General features: G+C 32.8%; 1 protein-coding gene and 1 pseudogene across 4 annotated transcripts in view; both read left to right on the top strand.

Moving 5' to 3' along the window:
* The first annotated feature begins 2,128 nt into the window (after window positions 1-2,128).
* The window catches only part of LOC143240056 (uncharacterized), a 65,088-nt gene continuing 45,099 nt past the window's right edge, over window positions 2,129-22,117 (top strand). The window contains exons 1-2 of one of the 4 annotated variants that reach the window (XM_076481882.1): window positions 2,129-2,304; window positions 19,539-20,316. In XM_076481882.1, coding sequence (XP_076337997.1) covers window positions 19,742-20,316 — 575 coding nt within the window. In that variant the 5' untranslated portion in view covers window positions 2,129-2,304; window positions 19,539-19,741. Of the gene's footprint in view, window positions 2,347-3,272; window positions 3,738-19,538; window positions 20,317-22,117 lie in introns of those variants that run through there. The other 3 variants (XM_076481883.1, XM_076481880.1, XM_076481884.1) reach the window with 3 other exon arrangements.
* On the top strand, window positions 10,849-10,919 carry LOC143241163 (U6 spliceosomal RNA; annotated as a pseudogene).

The raw sequence follows: 22,117 nt of genomic DNA, 5'->3' as shown, positions 1-22,117 counted from the left end.
AGTGTGTATAACTTAAGAAACGGATCTTCATATCAGCCCTATGGAGGATGTTGGTGTAAAACCTTTTGCTGTGTTTATGTAGTATTCCAATAATAGCAGCCATTTTTCTATTTCTTTCCTCCGCTAGTGCACTGTCCAAGATATTTAACGTTTGTTTTTATTTCGTGTAAAAACCTGGTGCCATCTATGAATGCAATAAACGATAACTTATGTCAAAGATAATGAATGCTCAATAAAAGCAGTAATGGGAGACGGAGAGGTGTGTGATCCCCATTAATATGCCCCTTGTTCCAGACTACCGTCCCACAAAATTTAGTCGAGACTGGCCAGACGACTCAGGAGTAGTTAGATAGTGGAGAAAGAGACACACATTTTTGTGCTTTACACACACGCATATATATATCTATTCTTTGGATCAAGTTGTGTGTTTTAAGCTTTATTATTAACACTTTTTAGGAATTCTTAATTATGGGATACAACAATGTTATTTCATTATTAAATATATTTTTTATGTGTTGTATTCTTTGTTAAAGGGTTATGTTAGTTGTGTCATATGTCAGTCTTTATAGAGATTAAAGAACGTTGTAAGAAATACTGCTTGATCCATGGATGTTTGTAAGTTATTTTGATTTAAACTTAAAATTAATGTCGACTTGAGGATCAAGTCTGAAACAGAGAGGAGAGGATAAAAGAAAACTGTGGTACATAGACTATTATATACGTTTTTTGCTTTCGTATTTTAATGTAGAATCTCTTCAATGGGGCAGTGGTATAAGTGTTGACATACAGCGCTAAAATCCAGGGTTTGATTCATTGCAATGGATATTAATGTGGCATTGCCCTAAAAACATTTTAATGTTGGAAGTTTCAGTTTTGTTATTTGTTTTAGGTATGTACAACTTTTGTAGAAATTTTGATAAAAAATCATTGAATTGACTTTGTTCTAGTGCTCTTTGTTCTTTGTCACCCCTCGTAGATAACAGGGGCGTAGATCCTGGGGGGATGGGGTATACACCCTTTCATTTTAGGTGGGGGGTATGGCGCATACAGTCATCCACTCCTACAGTTTGGTCTGTTGAATTGTTTTATTGCATCACAGGCCTACAATTTGTGTGTTTGTTCTTGTGATTCCTGTGTTCTTACCAAACGAATTAGATAATTAGGCCTAGATGTATGCTTTTTCAGTGGCCGAAATGCACATTTTTAATATAGGCGTGCTTCTAAGCTTTTCAATCTAAACATTAGTTCGTAAGTATCAGTCAGTAGGCCTAAGTATACATGCAAGTATCGTGGCAACAAGATTACTCTGTGACTGCATGTTTACTGCTTTCACGTTCGCGTAATCAGAGATTACCAATTTGCAAATTGAACAGTCCACATAAGTGGTTGCAAAAATTATCCCCTCCCCATCGGGTGTAAAAAATATACGCCTCTGGTAGATAACATCTTGTCTCTCATAAGCGTATAATTGTAAAGCTGTACCTTGTGCTCTAATGGTATGTTTGATGATTACTCGATATTACAAGTTATCTTAGAGGCGTCGGAGCTGGTGGGCAGTGTAGAACTCCACTTTTATGTATTTGACTTATGTAGCAATTGTGAATTATATTGTAATATGAATATTCTGGGGCATTAGACCTCCCTAGATTGAGCGGCCTTCGGCAGTACGGTAGGTGTTTTTATTGGCTCATTATACTTTTCAATCTCTCATTGTAAAAATTCGTGTAGCCAAACACCCTTACTTTGCAGTTCCTTCCTACACCTCTGCATCATATGTTTGGATGGGACTGGCCAATCATATGGTTAGCGCTGTTTGCTGTGGTAAGTCTGACGTTAACCATTTATTTAAGTTATGTCAGTCTGGAACATCATCTTTAGTGATTCGGTCTGCGTGATAAAAAGTCTTGAAAACATAGAGCCAGACTTATTGATTCATCACTTCATTAAAGGCGCTAGTCCAACATCCATAAGATGAAGTACACATGATTTTGATTTGTGTTTTGTTAAAATAAAAATTGTTTTCCGTTGCATGTCGCACTTTGTATCCCTTACGTCTGCTTATCAGTTTGTTTGTTTTGAATTTCACGCAAAGCTACTCGAGGGCTATCTGTACTAGCCGTCCTTAATTTAGCAGTGTAAGGCTAGAGGGAAGGGAGCTAGTCATCACCACCCACCGCTAACTCTTGGGCTACTCTTTTACAAACGAATAGTGGATTGACCAAATCATTATAACGCCCCCACAACTGAAAGGACGAGTATGTTTGGTATGACGGAAATTCGAACCTGCGATCCTCGGATTACGAGGTGAGTGCCTTAACCACCTGGCCATGCCGGACTTGCTTATGGGTAAAGACTCAGTACTCGTTATTTCTTGAATATTTTTATTGCCGAACCTCTCGTTATATAGCATACTCACCTACTTTACTCCTTTTAGAAATTAACTTACCTGAAAATAACATATTGTGGTAATCAATGATCAATTTATAGTTTGCTTCAAAAGGTAGTTAATCAACACTTAAATCTCGTTTGCGTGTTTAAAATTTGATTTTTACCATCAAAACTCGTTGGTTCTGTGTTATGCTTACGTATAATATTCACGCACATATTCATAAATGTGAAGCAAATGATATATATATATATATATTCGCATATCCACATAGCTGTTATTACACATTATTATTTTTTAAAACTCTACAATATTAAATAAAGAAATTAGTGCTATAAAATTAAAACTATGGTAACCCTAATATTGATAACTTAGTTGTCGTCCGTAAATCATGTTTCATATATTTACTTAATCCCGTAGTCTAAAGCAGTTTTGATCTTTTAAAACAAACACGAAACTTTTACTCAATCATTGCGTATGAGTAACCGCACCGTATCACGACCATCCTCAAATATAAAGCATACCTGAACTTTTCAGTTAAATTAAGCAGAAGGACCTAATTCAAGTTTCATAAAAAAAGTTAATAATAGTATATTCAGTATCCTTGGAGTTTTATTATCGTTTTTTCTTATTCCCAATGTATAATGAAATATTTACTCACTTGTTATGAAATCATTGTTTTGGGATAGTGTTGTTCCGAAGAAAGTTATACAAATCTTATGTTTAATTGTTCAATACGCGTTGAAAAGTTAACTTCCATTTCAACATTGTAGTGAATTGTACACGTAACAGTTTACTCGTAGTACTGAAACCTCTGAGGTTTACCAACACTGAGCGCTCTTTTTTTTTTTTTTAATAGATACAGTCTGCTTCGAGGCTAAATACTGAGGAATCATGGGATTGTAAGCCATATTTACAAAGTTGGTTAAAACTAACGCGAAGAAGAAAAATTTTTGAGGTAGTCTAATTTGTCGTTTATATTTCAAAATGTGAATGATTATCATTATAATTTTCACGTTACATGAAAAGCTGTTATATCATTGAAGGCTACGTATAGCCTTCAATGTTTTTATATATCCTATTGGAATCAGCTCAAGGTGAAATCAACTGTGTACTGTAATCTGTACGTAACTGCTTAGTGAGTGTAGGTACTGTGACAGTGTTCTGTGTAGTCATTCGGGAATGGTTAGTTAACATTTGGCAAGCTTTCGTTACGAAGCTTATAAGTATCTTTTGCTTCGTAATCGTTCAGTGAGCGTCACATAGTAGTATGGATTGTGAGCTTGATAGAAGGTTAATCCTACTACAGGAGAAGTAAACAAAACAGAGCTTATAGTTTTATGTTGTCAAGGTGAGATCATTTAAACAATAAATATGAACTGTAAATCAAAACAAATTGAAACGCACGTATTAGAGTTTATGTCCAGTAAATGTAATTGTCTAATAACCTTTACTTTAGTAATGACTAATGGTGAGAATCGGACCACTCAACGAACTTAAATGGTACATCATTTAACTAAAGTCAGTGATGTTATAACTAATACTCTAAATATCGTTTATGCAAAGTTATTAGTACAGTCCTAGATGTGGTTGTGATAGTTGATGTAAAAGCGATTGGTGCTAAGCACAATTGTTATTAATTTTGCGAGGCTTTATAATTGTGTAATTATACTAGGCCTAATTGAAGTTCAAATATTGTTTGCCATACTTTTCTATAGACTTGAAACTTAAACAAGTTAGAGTATTTATTTACAAACACACAAGTAACATAAATTATAGTGGTGTTTTATGCAAGTTGTTTTGTGTATACTAAAGTATATTGAGATTGTGTATTATTATACTCAAGAGAACTGACAGTGTTAATGCTATTGAGTAGGTTAGGTAGAAAATTAGTGTTAGTATAAAGAAGTGTAAAGTTAGGTATTTGGGTGTGGTAATGAGGAAATGTATCTGTGAGAAGAGCATTAATTTTGTGTGTGTGAGTCATATAGCAGAGGGTAAGATTTCCATTTTGACATCTTAACCATTTATTTTTTAAATTGTTAGGGCGTTATGTTTCTGTTGTCATAACATGAAATTTATTGTGTGTCAGATACTTGGAAATACCTTATTTAGCTGTTCGTTACTTGAAGTTTATGTTTTCTTTAATAGTTTTTACATAAGAACATATTTGTTTCTTCAGCAATAATTGTTGACATTTGGGATGTTTTTTGTTTTATAGGGATTGATTGGTTATTGTTAAATCTTTGTTTCCATGTAGACCTTTATAATAAAGATATTTATTAGTTGTGGTTGTTAATGGTTAATTGTATAGCTTTTGAACTCTTGATTTTGTTAATTTTTGGCATATATTATTTTTAAGGGATGTATTTTAGTTTGGTTTTACAATTGTTTAGTATCAGCAAGATTTTTATATATATATTAAAAAAACAAAAGTATCTAACTTTTTTATTTATTTATTATAATACATTGTGTAATATTTATTTTAGTGATGTATATTACTGAAGTCGTTATTCATATTTTCTCCTCGTTCTATAGCATTATCTGACATAAGATTTTATTTTTGTATTGTTATGATACTTTTTAAAATTACTATAAGCTGTTATTTATTAATGGCAAGAAATGTGAACAAATATTAGGACACTTATTTTAGTAAAAAAAAAATGGTGAAATGAGAGAGTATAGCTTCAGTTGTACTGGAAGACATCAAACTATCTGATGTACAGTATTATGCCAAGTATTATTTATATGTGGTATGGATGGTGGTTTATGTGATGTCATTTAAAATGTTCAATAACAGGTATTGTGTTTATGTATATAGTATTTCTTCCAAATATGTTTTGTTGTTTTAATCATATTTCTTATTTTTACCAAATCATTTGTGAGGAATCAGATCATGCAAATAGAGTGTATGAATATATATGCAAAAAACGGCTCGTTTGGGTTGAGAAAATATTTTACGTAGAAGAGCGAACAATGTTTCGACCTTCTTTGGTCATCATCAGGTTCACAAAGAAAGAAAGAGGTAACTGACCAGAAGCTGACCACATGTTTGGAAGGGGTTGTGTAACTGAGTGTCGGAATGTAGAGGGCAGTGTTAGATGTTTTTTGCATATATATTTCTCTACAAGTGGGTTTTCTCGACATCACTGAGAGTGTATGAATGTTTACATGTTACCATTCAATGAGTTTTCATTCATCCTGTTCACTTACATTAAAAATTTATCACTTATCTATGTTATTAAAACATCTAACATATATTTAAACATCAATAAGAGCTTAATTACTACTGTTGTTTATTATTATACATAATAATAATAACAATGATGTGAAGTTTGTACTTACCCTTTTGGTTGTTGAACACGGCCAGTCATGTAAATTGATACAGCTATATGTCATCCCATCAGATGGAGGTTTTAGTATGTAAGAATGGGTAATTTGAAATTGCATTTTATCTGGTATGCCTTGAATTTACTGAAGTGCAGAGTAAGGTTATAGTATTAGAATAAATAGCATGCAGGCGTGATTGTGGCATTACGTTAAGTGATGTTTACATTCATAGTTCTGTTATGTTGGAAATCAGTCAATCTTGTGATGTGAACTCAGGGTGTAAAGGGTGAGTGATAATAGTTTATAAGTATTGTATTGTATGCCAGGTATTTAATGTTATTGTCAAAGATGTAGCTTGGAGTTGTCAAACTGGTATAATGTTATGCAGCTTTGTTTATATTGGTGTCCTTTGGTAATGGCAATGTTGTGGAATACCAAAATATGGATTCTGGTATTTGGATGTCTTCTAATGTATTTTATTAATGCCCAGCCATGTTGTATATGATTGTTGAAAGGTATTATGTTTTATAGCAAAGGAATGGGTCATCAGTAATTGTCATAACTGTTTGCTATGATATGGTTGTTAAGATCAGTAAACTAGGTATGAGTCTTAATGTTGAGTTAATTTTATGTTCAAACCTATTGTTGATGTAACTGTGATATTAAGATGTGAATTTTAGTCATTTTTTTATTCTGTTTCCTTAATTCTTTTCACTTGAGAACTCAAGTTGAACTCTTCAGGTGCCAGTTAACAAGATCAAAACATTTAAAGGAAAATTTTAGTGTGTAAATTTATTTTTTGGGACAATTTACACCTACCTTTGTGTATGAAATTCTCTAGGAATATGTACAAATACTTTGAATGCTCAAATTTGAGGTTTTCACTTGTAGTTACCATGGAAACTGATTTTTTGATTCGCTGCTTAATTACTACACTTTTTTTTTACTAAAGAGTTAAGAAATCCAGGTTTTGAAAATGTTGTATCTGTTCTAAAAGGAGAGATTAAATTTTTAAATGTTTTTAATTTCATTTTGCTTTTACTTAAAGGATTTGTTTAAATTAAATTTTAATAAGTTCATTTTTAGCTACAGATGAGTGGCTCATAGAATGATTTTAAGTTTCTTTGTTTTTCAAGTCAAACTTTTAGTTTGTAGTTCTGTCATCTTGTACCAATTTGAGAACTAATTACAGTTTTGGGCTCAGGAGTTCAAACCCTTTTGACTGATGTGTTTGACCTTGCCCAAAGTCTCATAGGTTAATTTACTCTAATCTTGCCTAAAATAATTATAACTGCTAGAGCTATTGAGGATTCCCTTGCATATTATTAGGCACCTAAATTAGATAAGTGGTATGTAATAATTGACTTCTGTGAGTCTGTTGTCAAGAAAGGTGAAACTTTAATTTTTTCAATATAATTGTTTTATTGTTACCTCATTTGTTTAAATCATTTTTTTTTCCATTTCAGATACAATGTATAAGTGTTTAAAGTTCAAAGTTCAGTTTATTGTTTTCACTAATATTATTATGAACCTTGAGCTATAATCTAATATTTATTTATTAATTTTTATAAACCAGAAGGATAAAATGTGTTAACATTTTTTTGCTTAAACCTTAATATCTTTATTTTTTTAGCTTTGACAACTAGGCTTCCATTCTTCTAAATTTGCAGAAAATGTTGTTCCATTTCAAAGTTTTAACAGCTCTCATAAGTGAGAAAAACTGTAATATATGCCCTGAATGTACCAGTTTTCAAGTAGTTTAACAATGTGATTTTTGTTTGTTTGAGGGGAACAAGTGTGTCATTTTTATGTAGATGTGCACATTCTAGGCTTTATCTACTAGTTGCAGAGGCCTTCATCAGAAATCAGTAATTATGAGCAGCAGTTCATTTTTTTATAGTAACGACTAGACAAGTCTTAGTATGGTTGGAGGTAGTTCATGTGTAATTGGGTGGACTTTATAAGTAAAGTAGAAGCTGTGAGTGGATTATGTGTGAAAATGTGGGCCTGATTGTTATGTTCATAAGGCTTAGAAAAAGTGCTACACTCCTAGCTTTCCTACTGTAGGATAAGATGGAGATACCTTTGTGGAAGGTTGGTTTATTAGAAGATGAAAATAGTAATTGGGAACAGAAGGAAGTAAGAAAATAATTGAATACAGTTCAAGCAAAGGTTGCTTTGTGAGACGATGTGAGAATTGGGTGTATGGTCAGGTAGAAGAAGGTTTAATGTTATTTTGGTATATGTTTAATGTTTCTTGATGGTAAAAAAATGGTTTTTATTTAACCATTTGGATACTGTAATCCAACTTGATATTTATAGCTATTTGGAGTGACAAGTGGATTAACTCCACAGTGTCAGCAAAACATTTCCTTATAGTGTGACAGTCAGGATACTCAGTCGTTCTCGAATTTACTGCTGAGCAAAAGTACAAGTAATGAATTTTGATTTTGAAAATTATTAAAAAAAGATAAAATTCTGCATTTTATTTGTTAGTGGGTAACTGAAATTTTTTAAGAACCCACCCAAAATTTAATTACACACTCAAAAGGATAATTAAAGGGTGCTAATTACCAAACTTTGCATTTTTAAGGTTTAGAGATTGTTCTTAAGGTCTCTGCCAAAGCATCAAAATGGCAGTATTGTAACTTTTGAAAGCAAAACAGTTGCAATTTTGATGTCTAGACCAAGGTTTATGGGGTGTGAGAACTCAAATTGGATGTTAAAAGTGCAGTATTACTTATGGTGAAAAGGTGATATTTTGATGTTAAAATGACTACTGAATAAGGCATGCTAACTGTATAATGAAGATTTATATGGATGTATTTGCCTAAATCTCACTAAGCCACAAAGACAAATGCATGCTCATGTAAAATAATATAGTATGGATAATACATATCCTGTGATAAGCTATATTCATTCTTGCACTACAAAAATTTATATATTTTCACATGTACATTTTGCTCTGGACAAATGCTTGTAGCGATAATGTACTATGTCATAGTTAGGTCAATAAATACCTCACTGCTATCTCATTACTCAAGAAAATTATTAATAGAACAAAAATGTTCTGTATCGTAAAGAACCTTGTAGTGTGATGAATCATAAAAGACGAAAGTGTGTGATACAAAGTGACGTCAGGAATGTAAGGTTGATGATGTTATTGTGCAACAAATGGTTAGCCTGTTTAAGAGTTTGTGTGTAATGAAAGCCCAGATGGACCTAACAACATCTTTTTTCCTCCATGTTATGTTTGTTTTATTAACATAGGAAGGTTGTCAGCATGTTAATTGGAGTTGAGAGACAGACTACAAAAAAACAACAACAAAGAGTTAATGGTTTGAACTTGTTTTCTGTAGAAACTAGAAGAATTGCAAGTAACTTAATTCAGTTCAAAATTTTTGTAAGTGTTAAGGCAGTTTTCCTCTGGGTGGTTTCTGTCAATTATGGAATGAAGAGGTTGGAAGTTGTATCTAAACTTACTCTGTGGCAGAATTGTCTTTTTGATTATAAATATTTAAAATGGCTTTTCTAATGATGTAATAAGTTATGTTGGTTTGAGGTATTTGAAACTTTTCAATGATGTGTCCAAGTTTATGGGTGTAAAGAATACATTTTGATGTTTTGGTTTCTTGTTATTTGTGTGATGTGAGCAGACAGTCTCTTTGATGTAAGTAGATAAATCTTTATTGTAACTTAATGTTTAAAGTATATATTATGTAATCCACACTTGCACAAACACATTAATTATGATATGATAACCTTTATAGTAATATTTGGCTTACTATGTCACAAGCAGATGCTGGATATTTGTAAACTGAGTTTATAGTTTTAAGTAATTTCTTTACCAGAGAATAGTAACAGTACTAAGAAATATGATGGTATCATACTATAAAACTTTTGTATTTGTTGACTCTCTTCATTCTATTTTATTTCTAAACATGCCAAATTAATGTAAAATGTAATAAATTTTCATTCAGCTTTAAAATTTATGCACCCCTCTATCCAGGTATTGTATATCAGTACTTTATCTGAATACTGAAATTATATTTTTTTGACAAAGCATTTGGCATAGGTTTCTATCAGCAGGATTATTGTGATTATTTATTATTTTCATTGTGAATTTGAATGTGATTTGCATTTTTGTGTTTATATTTTAATTTACATTTGTACACTATGTAACAAAAAACAACTTACCAATGGGTATGAATTTCCAAGCTAATGTTCCTACTAGAGAATTCAATCAGATCTTTTTTTTCTTCCACCCTTGCTATCTGATGTTTGGCAACGGCCAGGGATGAGTCATTGTGAGATGGAGACATTCATGTGGGCCAAGGATGTGTGTCTATGTAGTTCTGAGGTGGTTTTTGCAAATAACCTGGGAACAACTATTGCATTTGATTTTACTCCTTCCTTGTTAGCAGAAAGGATGGCAAGTGACTGCTTGGTTTTCATCCTTCTCCTGATATTTATTTTCATGGTGGCAGATTTGTCACCTAGTTTCACAACTCCGTTTTGGATATGTGGGAATTTAGATTGGAACCTGTGAACACTTTAACCAGATCACTGTTTGCTCAGATTCATCATGCTTTCATGACTGTCCTGAGGTATTTATCTTCAATACAACTTTTGTCTGAAGCTTATTATTATGTGAGGATGAGTTGTGGATTTTGCTGATGTCTACCTCAGTCTGATTGTCTTCTTCTGTTACTTCTTTGGTTTCCTGGCTGGTTTGTAGTTAGGTTTTATTGGCTAGAGATACTTTGTTAGAAAGGGTTCATTTACTTTTTTTTGTATTCAGGGAGTTACAGGAAGTTCCTTTTCTCCATCCCATGTTATTTGCTAGAGTTCCAAAGACGTTAGAATTGTAAGTTTGCATTCTTCTCTATCATCACTGGCCTCTCGTTTTTCTGGTGCTGATTTTGGAATATTGGTCTGTTGTGTTTTCTGACCCCCCTCCTTTGGTTCCCAGGTCTGTTGATTCCTACAGTAGGGTCTATCTGTATTCTGAAGGATCTTTGGCTTGAGGATGGACACAAACTGTGTTATTGACTCTGTAGGACAGAGGAGTAGTGGGAGCATGATTACATCATTTTCTGGACATCTGGAGTTTTTTTATCAGGGATCCTTGGGTATACAGAGAAGATTAGCATGGCCCCTGCGCAAGGATGTCACGCAAAATCGTGAAGTGTTCCACATTTTGTTCTCTGCTGCCTTCATTCGACCAGCCTTTTCGTTGCTTTTCTCTGAAACTACTTTCAATATGTCAACTTCATAAACATCCAATATACTACAACATCTGGAGAAATTAAATACAATCTCTTATAGCATTAAAATTCTATCGCGAACGGGGTGAAGGGGGATATAAATATCCCTGAACACCCCAGTTGGGAAGTTCATTTTCCTTTAAAAACTAAATACAGAATTTTCATTTTCTTTCATCCTTGGGTATTCCATGTTCTGGCTTTGTGGTTGGTCATTTGATATAAGTTGCCTCTTCTATTGTCTGCTTGGCCTGTTTCCTTTTCACCTCCAACAAATCCATGGCAAGTGGAGCTCCTTTCTCAGGCCATAAGAGAGTTATTAGTTCAAAATGCAGTAGAGAAGGTCAGTGCCACTCCTGCACCATTGTATTCCCATTTATTTGTGATATCCAAGAAGACAGGAGATTGGTGTTTAATCCAATCCACCTGGCTATTTTTTACAGTGCATGACACAACGTTTTAGCATCTTGCACTCAAAAGTTTATTAAACTACTTTTTGTTTATGCTATACCAATTAGTACAGCATAAAATCTTAGTAAACAATCCATATTTTAATAGTATATAAGTTTTAAGTTCTTAATTCTATGAAGAAGTGTTTGAAAAAAATCCTGAATTTCTTCTAGTGTGATACATGAGGTATTTTTTATAGAGTATTATCTTTATTTGAAGTCATTATAGAAAAAAAAAGGTAATATAAATTTATTTTGATTTATGTTTAGTGGTTATGAGATTGGCCAATTTTACCATTGCTGTTGTGTGTTAGGTTAGAAAAAACATGTAACTTGTGTTTTACTGAAAAAAAAAGTTTTAAATGTAAATTACTTTCTATAAAATCATCATTGCTCAGATAATCCACATTTATTATATTTTTCAACTTTGGTTACAGAACTATTGAATAGAAAATCAGACTCCTCATGCCACACCAACTTGTCACATCCTCTCTTTCATATATCTGCCTGGCATGGCCAGGTGCTTTAGGGCATTTGACTCATAATCCGAGAGTCGCAGGTTCGAATCCCGGTTGCACCAAACATGCTTGCCCTTTTAGCTGTCGGGGAATTATAATGTGATAGTCAATCCCATTATTCATTGGTAAAAGAATAGCCCAAGAGTTGGCAGTGGATGGTGATGACTAGCTGCCTTCCCTCTAGTCTTACACTGCTAAATTAGGGACAGCTAGCATAGATAGCCCTTGTGTAGCTTTGTGTGAAATTCAAAAAACAAGCAAAACAAACTTTTTCATATATTGTTAATAGCTCACTCTTGCATTTAAATATATATTGCCTGTAACCAATAGAAATGTAAGGTTTCTATCTTTCAAATGACATGTTGTATACCGTTATGTTCTGAATGGTTAAACTTCAATTTCACTCAGAGTATCAACAACGTTTCCACAATGAAGTTAATGAAGCTTGGATGAATTTTTGATGAGTTAGGAAGCCAGAAAATTTTAGACAGATAAAGGAATTTGTTTACTTTTCACATGTTATTAGTTTAGATTGTCTAATGCATTATTTAATTAAATAAAAATTGCAATGCTATGAGTAGTATAAAAAATTAGGGTTAACTTTCTTTCATAACCAAAAGCAAGAAAAAAAGAAGATATAAATATTTTGTTTGTTTTTCATGTTTATTTTTTCTGTATAGTTATAAAAGTAATTAAAATGTTAATATCAGTATATTTTTAGGTTGGTTTAAATTAGATTATATGAAATAAAGAATAATAAAATAAAAATGTTTCATGAGGCACATGCAACTTTCTTGTACTAGTTGTAGTAGGTTGTGGTTAATTTAAATCAGTAGCATAACATGAGCTGCATGTTCCCTGAGTGATTTACAACTTATAAGTATGGGAACAGCAGGTAGTCACAGTTCAAAGATTAATAAAACAATAAAATTTAAATGTAAATAGCTGTATATTGTTACCAACTTAGAGCCAATTAGGATAAATGAATGTGGTTGTATATTACAGTATGAAGTAGGTATATAAAGAAAAAAATTATGATTTATTTCAATTTTTGTGGTAGTTATGAGGTCATTTAAATTTACCGTTGCCTTTCTGAGTTAGAGAAAATTATCATGTTTTATGAAAATAAAATTTGAAATGTATTTAGGAGGTTTTATGGATTACAGAAAGGAAGTTTGAGATAAGTATTTTTAGTTTTAACATGAAAATTACCTTGCACACAGATTATTCAAAACAAATAATACATTTTTGAGCAAATCTTTATTTTATTTTATTAGAAATACTGTACTAAAAATGTTTTTTATATGTTAAAGGCTTATAATATCAAGTGAAATGCTGCCATATTTTGTGAAGATATACACACTATACTGAAAGTTACAAGTATTAAATCTAAATGGACTTTAAATGAGTACAAGGAGGTCACATTGTAAGTCATATAGACAGACCCAATGTTGAGAGAAAGAGAGAATCATCGATATGTCTTAACCAATTTTTAGGTTCTCCTCCCTACATTATGTAATATTTTTTCAATGTACAATAGCACTATACACCAGGGCTTTGGATGACCAGGTTTGATGTTACCAATGCTTATTCCCATAGCAAAATCCTCCAGATGATGTCTCAGGTTTGTGTACAAGGGTCAGGTGCTACAGTTCTGGGTTTTTACTTTTTGTTTTGCATCAGCATCTGTAGAGTTGTTTGAGTTTCTTATCTTCAACTGCATTTCTTAGGCTTGTAGACAGATCATTATATGGATGACTGGCTTCTTTTTGCTCCATCCTGTAAATTAACAGATCAATGCTTGGATTTTTCAGAAACGACAAAAATGGGCTTTCAAATCAGACTGGAGAAATTGTTTTGTAACTGATGCAATATTTAATCTATTTGGATGTGTTTTTTTAATACTCAAGTTGCACTTAACCAACCCTTTTCAGGATTCAAGCATTGAAAAAGCCATCGGGTTTTTACTTCTTTCATCTTTTCCCAGTGTGCAGGTGGTTCTTCCTTGAACCTCTCATTCCTTTGGGATGAACGTATGAAATCCCTTCAATGGTCACTGCGTGACTGATGAATCATACATTCCAATCCTGTGGATCATTTTGTCTCATTAATCAGAAAGAACATTGTCAAATGCAAGTGGTGATTGGATTATTGGGGTGCCCATTCCACCCCCTCATTCCAAGTTCCATCTGTTCACGTATGCGTCTCTTCAGGGATGGAGAGCTTATCTTCAAGGTTAGGAGTTCCAGGGTACTTGAGTGAAAGACAAGTCTATTCTCCATATCAGTGTTCTCAACCTTCTTACAGTACACCAGGTAGGTATATGACAGCCCACTTTATGTTTTAGAGATGCCAAGGCTGTCATGTTTATTTTGTTTCCTGCATAAGTAGGTTTGTTTCTCTTGGGGACTCTCTCTTGAGTTCCTTGTTCTTCTTTAATGCATCCATACCTGCCTGTTTCTGTGATTTCTAGCATAATAATATAGATATATCCAGAGGTTCATTATCTTCTTTTATCCTCTTGAAGTGGTTGTTCACTTTATCAAGTGATTTTGGATATTCCTCTTCATGTTATGCAAGTTTGCATTTCCTTTGGAGTTAAATCCAATTATGCATGTGGGTTTTCATAATATTGGATATTTTAATTGTTTTTACTGAAGATTTGTTTGAAAATATATAGAGTGAGTTTTGACTGCATTGAATGCAAAGTGATTTTCATTTTGGCTCTTCCATCCTTTTAAAGCTATCCATCACAATTTATATTCTTATCAAGCTTTATCGTAAACTCTCTTCAGTTTACTTCCTCCATAACATCTGAAGGCAATTCATTCTAAAACCAACCACCCTCATAGAAAAATATAAATGTCTTAGCTGAAGATGACTTCTAAATTTTGTCCTTAGTCTTACTGTCTCACTACGTATGAGCAAAAAAAACATCAATACTGTCATTTTCATTTATAATCTTAAACACTTTGGTCATATCTCCTCTATCTTTTTTTTTTTTTTTTGAGAAAACAATTTGAATAATTACAATCTTTCCTTGTATGACAACACCTCCATTCCAGGTGCCATTCTAGTAACCATTTTGTGAACCTTTCTAGCAGTTCAATGTTCTTCCTAAGATAATAAGTTCAAGACTGAACACAGTATTCCAAATGTGGTCTAACCTGTGACCTATACTTTTCTTCATCTGAAAATTTCAAATTTCATTTGCATAATCTCTAAAACTTCATAAATAAATATCAAATTATTTTTTCATTAAAACTTTGTATCTTGTATTACTTTCTTAACCTTAACTCTACATGGACTTTGTTGATTTGACCACCTTATAACCACTATTAAAAAAAAAGAAAGAAATGTATCTAAATTATTATTTTTCATTGTAGAATGACTGTACGTTACAACAGGAAACCACAATTGTTTATTCTAAGTACTTTAAAGCTTGTAATGGTATGTATCCGGTTATATTAAATTTTATTGTCTTAAGACACTGCCCTGTGGACCATGCCTAACTAATAATCCTGCTATACAAGTTGTAAGTCGGTGAATGAGTAGCTCATGTTACCTATGAAAAAAAAGTTATGATTTTTTTCATCATCTAACATAATGCTTTTAATTCTTGCATGTATTAGTTACATTTACAGTAAAAATACATATTAAAAATATGAAATATAGAACTTTGACCTCTATTTTTTTTTTAACTGTCAGTTGCTGATGGAATTTAACTTTGCTTTTTGTACTAATGGTAATAGTACACTAAATGATTTTTATTTACTTAAATAATGCACCTAAGAATACAGAATAGTAACATGCAAAAAGCATTCTCACCCTGTCCATGAAGAATAAAGGTTCACCTTTTGAAAGCACTCAGGTTAGGGTTATAGGGCTTTTATTCATTTCTGTCAAGATATCTTGAATCTATGTGTTTTCTAACATCATGATTGCATAAAACAAGAGAGGCCGTGCAATTATCATGATTCAACTGACATGAGAGTTAAATTAATTCCCAAATTTCTTTTTCTAAACACTGGGAGAGAAACTACCAAACTGAAGACAAAATAGACATTTTTTGTACTGGAAACAATGTAATATAATTCTATACCTTTCTGTTGTTTGTAAGTAATATAGTATAAAAGAACAGTGAGAATGAGTGACAATTTTACAAAGATAGGATGTGACAGATGAGTGTGACAAGTGTCTGATTTTTTAGTCCATAACTGTAAACAAATAAGATTGAAGGCTATGAAAAAGCCATTCTTTGTATGTAATGCTCAAAATACTTCAGTGGTTAGAATGCCTGAACCTCTAGTGAAAGTCTTGCATTCAAATACCAATATAGTTAGGATTTGTTTAATATTTAAAAAATGTGATCATGTTTAGAGGAAGCATTTTAAATGTTTAAAAAACATAAATACCATGATATTTTAAATTATTAGTTGTTAACATTAGGTTTCAAAGAATGGATGTCAAAATGTCTTGGTGATTACAATACCTTACTCTGTTGTAAAAGTCTTAGGTTCAAATCTCAGTTAAGTTAGGATTTATATAAATATGTATGTGTGTGTGTGTGTGTAATCATATTTATACAAGTGTTCTAAATACAATTTACAATACCATATCAGGAAATTGAGATATTGGTTAACATTTGAATTAAAAGATGGTGTGTTTACAGCACGAAGCCACTTTAGCCCTTCATTTTAATTGAATACTCACTTCTAACATCATATCTGAAATAAGTTATAATCTAAAACTCTGAATAAAACTAGAAACAGTGTAAGAAAGAAAATTTCTCAGCAATATAAAGAGAAGTAGATGGATGGCACAACAAATTCAAGAGAGCTTAGCAAAAATTAGGATAACCAAAGAAAGGGGAAAGCAACTGAAATGGTCAAATTAAGTTCCTGAATAAACAAGGAGAAAAAGACAAATTGATGCTGAAAGACATGTAAATGAGTTCTTGTCTTCCTTGTACATTGAATGGGTACATCAGATAGTTTGTATTGTAATGAGTAATTGACATTAAACTCTGTACTTAGAGAGAGGTGCCAAATAAATTGGAGAAAGGAGAATATCTGGAAAACAAGTCACTATTCTCATTCTGTAGGAGACTGAGGTTTTTAGAAATATTTCTTTATAAAGTTAAAAACTCAACACTTGTACCAAACTTTGGTTTATTAACTATGTTTTAATGTCAAGTTTATTGATATATATTCATAATAAAGTAAATTAAAATTTGAATTTAATTCTGTAAAAGGTTGTGACATGTACACTTTATCTTTAGTGAGACCATAAAGTATAAAAGCTGGTGAAACTTACACAGATTGTCTAGTTGTTTATTCATTTAAACTCACCCTGAATTTCTCTGCTAAGTTCAATCAAAGTTAAATCAGTTCTGAACCGTCAAGTTTTTGTCAACCTTTTTTCTTAAATTTCTTTCTACTATGGCAATTTGATGTAGGTGGTATAAACATTGTGAAGTTCTGGTATAATTGTGTACTACTTTCAGTGAGAATAATCATGTAGAATCAAGATCCACTATTACAAAGCAATAGTTTGTTTTGAAACAAATTTTGACACTTTTACATTTTCTTATCAATCCAAGATTTGCTTATGAAAGAAATGCACTGATTAAACTATATAACAAAATTTTTACTTTTTTCTTGTTCCTGGGCAGAAAGTGTTATTTCCCAATTGCTTATGCCTAAAGTAAATGGAAAAGACTTAACTTTCTCTTCAAACTTTGCTTTTGTGACCTGGGAGTATATAACGAAAACATGATGGGAGATTATATTTGGGGGCTGATATGTGAAAGTGATTTACATTACAGTCACAAATCTCGAATAACTACTCATTTCTAAACATTTTTGTTCAACTTTAGTATTAATACATATAAATCTTGATTCATATGTTGTTTTATTCAGACCTTATGTAAATAAAATGTACAAATTTGCCAGTTTTTACATAGAAAATAGGTTAATTTCTAAATTTCATTATCCAGGTCACAAAAGCAAAGTTTGGAGGGAATAATGTCCATTTTCTGTACTTTTACAACATAAGCAATGAAGAAATAACACATACTATCCATGAACAAAATTTGTGTTACATAGTGTTATTTTATACCAGATGGTTCAAGTTGGTTAAGGGTACAAGAAGTTAGGAGTTCAGATAACGTGACCTTCAGAGGTATTAAATGTTGGTAATGTTTGGATTAGCAATCATTCAACAGTTCATCTTTTGACATAATTTCTGGTTTTATGTGTCATTATGTGTAATTTCTAATTGATTTTGTGATATGTGTGCTGTTCCTTTAATGCTGCTAGCTTAGTTTCTGTAATTATTTTTGATGTTGGTCATTGTGTTATATAAAACATACCAGTATGTGAAGTTGTTAAATTAGAATAGAACTTGTAATATGAAAATTAGTTTTATTATGGATTAAACAAAAAAATTGTAAAAATCACATTGTTTATCTTATTAAAAAACATTGTTTTTCCGTGTTTACCTAATATTGTCAAGATGATATATTTGAACAACAGAATTAAACCGTAAGGTTGTAGTATTAACAGCAGTACCACATCTCTAGACAATAAAATGAATGCAATTCAAACACAACTGTTAAATAAGGAAAAATTAAAGTACATATAATTTTACATTTGAATACAGGTTAATGCTAGGTTTTGGTGTTTTGATAAAGAGAGCATCTTTAACTATTTGTGTATATTATTTTTTCTCTGTCAATAATTTTGACAACTGATAAAACAAAAATGTTTATTTTGAATCATGTACTCAAACACAAAGGAAGAGGTTTGTAAATATTTTTCTAATCTTGTAGATGTATATCAGCAGGTTTCTACAATGTGAAAATTACCTTAGTTTTTACATGTAATTTGGTACAAGTATCCTGAAATCATCTTGTCAACAAATTTCTATGATACAGTGTGATCTAGTTTTTTTGGTATTAGGGAGAAAAGTTTCTAACAAAGTTTTTAGAATGGCGTGTCAAAGTCTAGGGCTGTATATGTTAAAACACATAATAAAACTGTTTTTTTGAATTGTTGATAATATTTTCATGTTGTGATTCATTTTGTGGGAATGATAACACTTTAATGTTTTTTAAGGATTATTTATGCACTGTGATTAATTTATAGGAACTTTGAAGAGTAGCAGCAGATGGTTACTTGTCTGTAATGATTCATATCATAGTAATTTCAAAATCTCTAGTGGATATCAAAGCTTTGCTTGAAATGTTTTAAGCAATAAATTTTTATTGATGTGTAGAAGTCCTTATTTAAGTCTCATGTAAAGCTTGCTTACTTGTGAATGTGTTTTAATATATAATTTCTGTATAAAGTTGTAAGTGTAAACATATGTAGTATTTTTACTATATTTGGATTCTGTGTTTTGATTATTAAGTATATTCGTACTGGCTGTTTCTCTTTGCTAAACATTTAATTTGAATTTAAGAAATTTTATGTGCCATTAATTTCTTATCTTGGTTCTTGTTACCTCAGTAACATGTGAAAATTAAATTCTAGATTTGAATTTTTTTTACTGCAAATTATTACAATTTTTTATTTTTATTTTTTTGCAGTGAAAGATGTCATTTGCTGGGATGAACACTAAAAGAAGTAATTTTGAAGACAATGATAATCTCTTTGTTCAAAGTTTAGAAATAAAAGGACAACTTGCATGAGAAAATGTGATAGATTGAAGGTTTCAAGAAATTTGTTTGACCCTACAATGTGTGGTGGAATACTTCTCTACCTTGTTTTGTTTTGAACATTGAAGAATAACATGTCAGAATTCAACCACCATGTGATCAAAAGTAACACCTTGGTGCCACCACAGACCATTTTTTCAAGTGGTCCTGGGATCTTTCCTGCCGGTGGGGTGGTAAATAATTCACCATTAGGAGTTATTCACACATTACCAACTCTGGGGTCAAAGGCAAACCAACCTAATCCACGGCTGAGTTTTTTTGCTCAGCCATGTACACCATCTTTTCTATCATTGTCATCAGCTACAGGATTTCAGCCAGTCCAAGATAATAACTTGTCTTCGTCCTTTGAGTCGTACGTACCTGTTTGTCCTTCATGGACACCGGTGGACAGTGGGGGGTCGTATGTTGAATCTGATGGTCGTAACTCTGGTACTTCTGTTGCTTTGTTGCAGCATCCTCAACCAGCAGTAACTGTTGAAGGAAGATCTTGTATACAAGATACTCTAACACATCTAGTTGGGAATCAGGGAAAGAATTTAGTTCTTTCATCAACTATGATGTATCAGGGGAGCCATGCACTTCCAGAAAGTGTAACTGTACCATTTGGATGGAAAAGATTAACCTGTGATGGAAAAGTAGTATATGTTAGGTAAGGTATCATTAAATTGGAATAATTACATTGATAAAATTGTCCTTAAACTAAATAAATGAGTATTATATGTAATTTTGTATAATGCAGAAAATTAATAATACATAGGATTGCACACACACTCGAATTGAAAATAATTTTTCACTTTTAATGTAAAATTCATGATATCCTCATTAAATATAAATGTATCAATTAAATGGTACTCTTTATATCAAGCTTTTTTCTTTAACTAAATTTTGACTGTACAGTAATAAGTATTACTTCTAGAACAATATATGAATTCCAATATTTTGACATATGAATGGGTAGAACATAGCCCAGTGGTTATCATTCAGGATCATAAATCGAGTTAAAAATTCGGAACAATTATCACAGATAGATCTTATATGGCTTTTTACAAATATCCCCCTCGGTGTGGATTCCTGTACGTGGTGAGGGGACCTCCCAGGGAAGGTTCTGTTCTATCTGGTTACCTTCTCTGGGATCTAAACATCCACCCACGTGTTTGCCATGCGTGGCGACCCGTGAAGGGGAGGAGAGGATCCTGGTGGTTGAGGGGTCCAACCCTAACACACCACTTTGGCATCGAATTCCTGTAGACGGGCAGCCTTTGGGTGGCCCCCATTGGGGTCAATCGGCTGGTCCACTTGGGCTAGAGTCAACCGAGTACCAGTGTTGGAAGTTCTCAACGGGTGTTGTGGACATTGTGCCTGATGCTGGTGTTTGGGTATAGTGCTCACGAAACCCTGGCGTTGCTGCATTGTCCTTGCGTGACTTTGTAGTGCGTCCCCTTGTAGGGCTCCATGGTGGGTGGGGTCAGTGGGTACCGAAAATTTTTTCTTTTTCCTATGGATCTTCTAAAAAATTTAAATAAAATTGTAAAAAACAGTCAATGGGTAGCGACCACGTCTTGAATACTCAATCTTCAACATCAGTAACACATGTACCTCATTTTCTTATATTACATTCTCTTCGGAAAAACCTTTAGGGCAAATGTCCCCTTTTTTTATTCAAAAGGGACTAGAGGGACTTGCTGGTTGTCCAAAATCAGTAAAGAAACTTCGATCTGGTGACGTATTGGTTGAAACATCCACATCCCAACACAGTGAACTCCTCTTGAATTCAAAGGCAATTGGGGATATACCTATTGAGGTTACACCCCATGCTACCTTGAATTCTTCATGAGGAGTTATTGTTGAAAGTGATTTGAAGAACGTTCCCAGTCAGAGATTCTCGCTGGTCTCTCCACTCAAGGAGTTTCTGCAGTGAGGCATCTCCACTGCAAAGATGGAGTTACACTGCCAACAAATATCTCGTTTAACATTTACTTCACCACGTGCACCTGCCACCATCAAGGCAGGTTATCTCATTTTCAGGGTTCAGCCATACATACCAAACCCTCTTGATGTTTCCAATGTCAGAGATTCGGCCACTCAAAGACATCTTGTCGTGGTTCCCTGACATGTGCTCGTTGTGGAGGCAAGGACCACAATGCTTATGACTGTGACATGAACCCACATTGCGTAAACTGCAATGGTTCTCACCCCTCTTACTTTCATTCTTGCCCAAAATGGTTGGAGGAAAAAGAGGTGCAGCGTTTGAAAACGACACATAACATTAGTTATCCTGAGGCTTGGAAATTGCTGTCCACAACTCCATCTCGGACATATGCTGCTGCACTTCATTCCACAACTACAGTGGGAGTGCAGACAGATCTCTCTGTGCCTCCAAGAGAATCGTTTTCAAAACAAATGAAAAGCCTTTTGACCTCCGTGGTTAAAAAGGTTGATGAATCGACTTC

This window comes from Tachypleus tridentatus, chromosome 13, assembly GCF_004210375.1.
Source record: "Tachypleus tridentatus isolate NWPU-2018 chromosome 13, ASM421037v1, whole genome shotgun sequence".
Classification (NCBI taxonomy): Eukaryota; Metazoa; Arthropoda; class Merostomata; order Xiphosura; family Limulidae; genus Tachypleus; species Tachypleus tridentatus.
The sequence above is the reverse complement of the archived record's forward strand: the minus strand, read 5'-3'. Positions and strand labels throughout refer to the sequence as shown.